The sequence below is a fragment of the Alosa sapidissima genome, chromosome 21 (genome assembly GCF_018492685.1).
Source record: "Alosa sapidissima isolate fAloSap1 chromosome 21, fAloSap1.pri, whole genome shotgun sequence".
NCBI lineage: Eukaryota > Metazoa > Chordata > Actinopteri > Clupeiformes > Clupeidae > Alosa > Alosa sapidissima.
Genome location: NC_055977.1, coordinates 21,139,887 through 21,142,386, shown reverse-complemented (window position 1 = coordinate 21,142,386; position 2,500 = coordinate 21,139,887). Strand labels below are relative to the sequence as shown.

The following is a 2,500-nucleotide window of genomic DNA, read 5'->3' as shown; positions in this document are numbered from 1 at the left end:
GTGTGTGTGTGTGTGTCTGTATGCATCTGCAAGATTGAACATTGACGCCATTGATGCCCGGTGACCTGATTTTCCAAGTGAGCGACGAGCACTTCAATACTCATCCATGTTCAGTCCCCTGGAGCCTGTCAAAATAAATGAATGCCCCAGACACAACATTTACACAACCCCCCCTCCCCCCCTCCACTCACCCCACCTCCATGTGCTGTAAGCACCGCTGTAATTATGTTCAGTTCCATTATGGCATCTTCAATTTCCATGATTTCAAGATGAATGCCAACGTCAATTAACTACAAATCACATTAGAAAACCTCCACTGAAAAAAAAAAACATTCCATCGGTTCTGCATGAGTGAGGCTGCTGAGCACATGGTGTGTGTGTGTGTGTGTGTGTGTGTGTGTGTGTGTGTGTGTGTGTGTATAATTCTTGCACAATAATTCATAATGATGTTTAAAGTGGTCCACGGGATGTTGATTTTACGTAAGATGTGTCAGCGGTGTCTGTAAATCTTTCAGGTCCATCCGCCTCTCTGGGAGAGCTGGGAGCCGTAATGCTCTCCAATCAGGAAGGGGGGGGAGGCTGAACAAACTCTGATGAATAAGTCATGCTATGGAGGGGGAATCAAATTAAAATGGGTTTGTGTTGCTAATCTTTATGAGGCCCCAGGAGTCGGCGCAGAACAGAGCTTTGTGGTCTTAACTTTAACTCTGTGTAAAGAAGCACAACGGCACAAGTGAAGTGAATAAAAATGCTAAATAGGAAAAGGGTAACAGGAAAGATCAAAGATGGATGATATTAAAATTCGAAGTGAAATTAATTATACAACTATTATGTGGAGCTTGTAGTTTCTCTATGCAAGTGTGAAGGGAATGCACCTGCTTTAAACCCAGATGTTGCATGCAATGTACTACTTAACACCTAACACCCTATACACCTTATGGACATCTTTCACAGATACTGCTCGCACATGAAAACACCGTACCTCTGCTCCACTACAGATGTTCTGTGTTGTACAGAGATGGAATCATTTGTGACGCCCTGTTGATTGCGTGCTAAATCCCATTTACTTTACCTTATCTATCAAAAACATATTTTTTTAAGACATATTAGATGAAAACACACACACACACACACACACACACACACACACACACACACACACACAAACACACACGCTGGTGTGGGAAGCCCCAGACTGTACACACACAAATACACACACACACAAATACATACGCACACACACACACACACACACACACACACACACACACACACACACAAGTGTGGAAAGCCCCAGACTTACGTTCACAGCTGCTGTGGCCCTCCTCGAAGCCGGCGCTGCAGCTGCACTTGCCGATGGGCACGAGCCACTCGCCCTCGGCGCTGCAGTGCATCCGCGGCGGGCTGTCCGTGTCCACCTCCGAGTTGTTGACGCAGGCGCCGCGCACCTCCACGAGGGTGGCGAAGGCGGCCTCGGCCACCGTGTCAGGGAAGACGGCCAGGTTCTGCACGGTGCCGCGGCAGCGCTTGTAGTAGACGCGCACCGACACCAGCGCCACACACGCGCCCACGTCCTGGAAGGCCAGGTGGAAGCCCTTGCGGTTGAGGTGGCCGATCTCGCGCACCTCCGTATTGAGCTTCATCTTGCGCTCGCCCAGGTCGCCCTGCGTGAAGCTCTCGTCGGCCGCGATGGTGTCCACCTTGGTGTAGCGGTCCTCGCGCGCCACCCGCCCCAGGTCCCAGTCCGACTCGGCGTAGAGCAGGTTGAAGGTCTCCTTGCAGGTGCCCCCGGCCACACCGGGGATGGAGTTGCAGTCGCGCAGCGTGAACTGCAGCTCCACGAAGATGCGCTGGCCGCCGCGGCGCCAGATCCAGCCCGTCTGCAGCCAGTTGTTCTGCGCCGCCTCCATCACGTTGCACACCTGGTACGTGCGGATGGGCTTGTACTTCTCGTCCACGCCGCTGATCTCCTCCCACTGGCCAGAGGAAGGAGAAGATGGAAGGGTGGATGGGGGAAGGAAAAAACAGAGTGAAACATAGGTGGGGGGGGTGGAGGGAGGGAGGGATGAAAGAATGGGGGAGAGATGGAGGGAGTGACGAAAGAAGGGAAGATGGTTGGAGGAAAGAATGGAGTGAAACATGGGTGGGAGAGAGAGGGAAAGAGGGAGGGATGAATGGAAGGATGGGGGGAGAGATGAAGGAATGGAGGAGTGGAGAGAGGCGAGGTAATAAGAGGGGAGAAAGAACAGAACAGAAATGTAGGAAGGAGAAGAGAGGAGAGATGGAGAGCAGAGGGGGAAAAAGAGGACAGGAGAAAATGTCAGCACATCCTGCACAAGCACAAGAGTTATAGTCCATTACCCTGAGAATCTATTAATCCCCAGACTACGATCCACCATCATTTATGTGCCCTATAAACCCATGTGTAAAATGTTAGAGCGAAATTAAATTTCATGTTTTAATGCTCCTTTATATTTACAGCGAGCAAAGTTTTGGAAAT

General features: G+C 50.6%; 1 protein-coding gene across 2 annotated transcripts in view; it reads right to left on the bottom strand.

The window, feature by feature from the left end:
* The window catches only part of LOC121695971 (ephrin type-A receptor 7-like), a 111,837-nt gene that overhangs the window by 86,168 nt on the left and 23,169 nt on the right, over positions 1-2,500 (bottom strand). For both annotated transcript variants that reach the window (XM_042077234.1, XM_042077235.1), the window contains exon 3: positions 1,304-1,976. In XM_042077234.1, the coding sequence (XP_041933168.1) occupies positions 1,304-1,976 (673 nt within the window). The remainder of the gene's footprint in view (positions 1-1,303; positions 1,977-2,500) is intronic.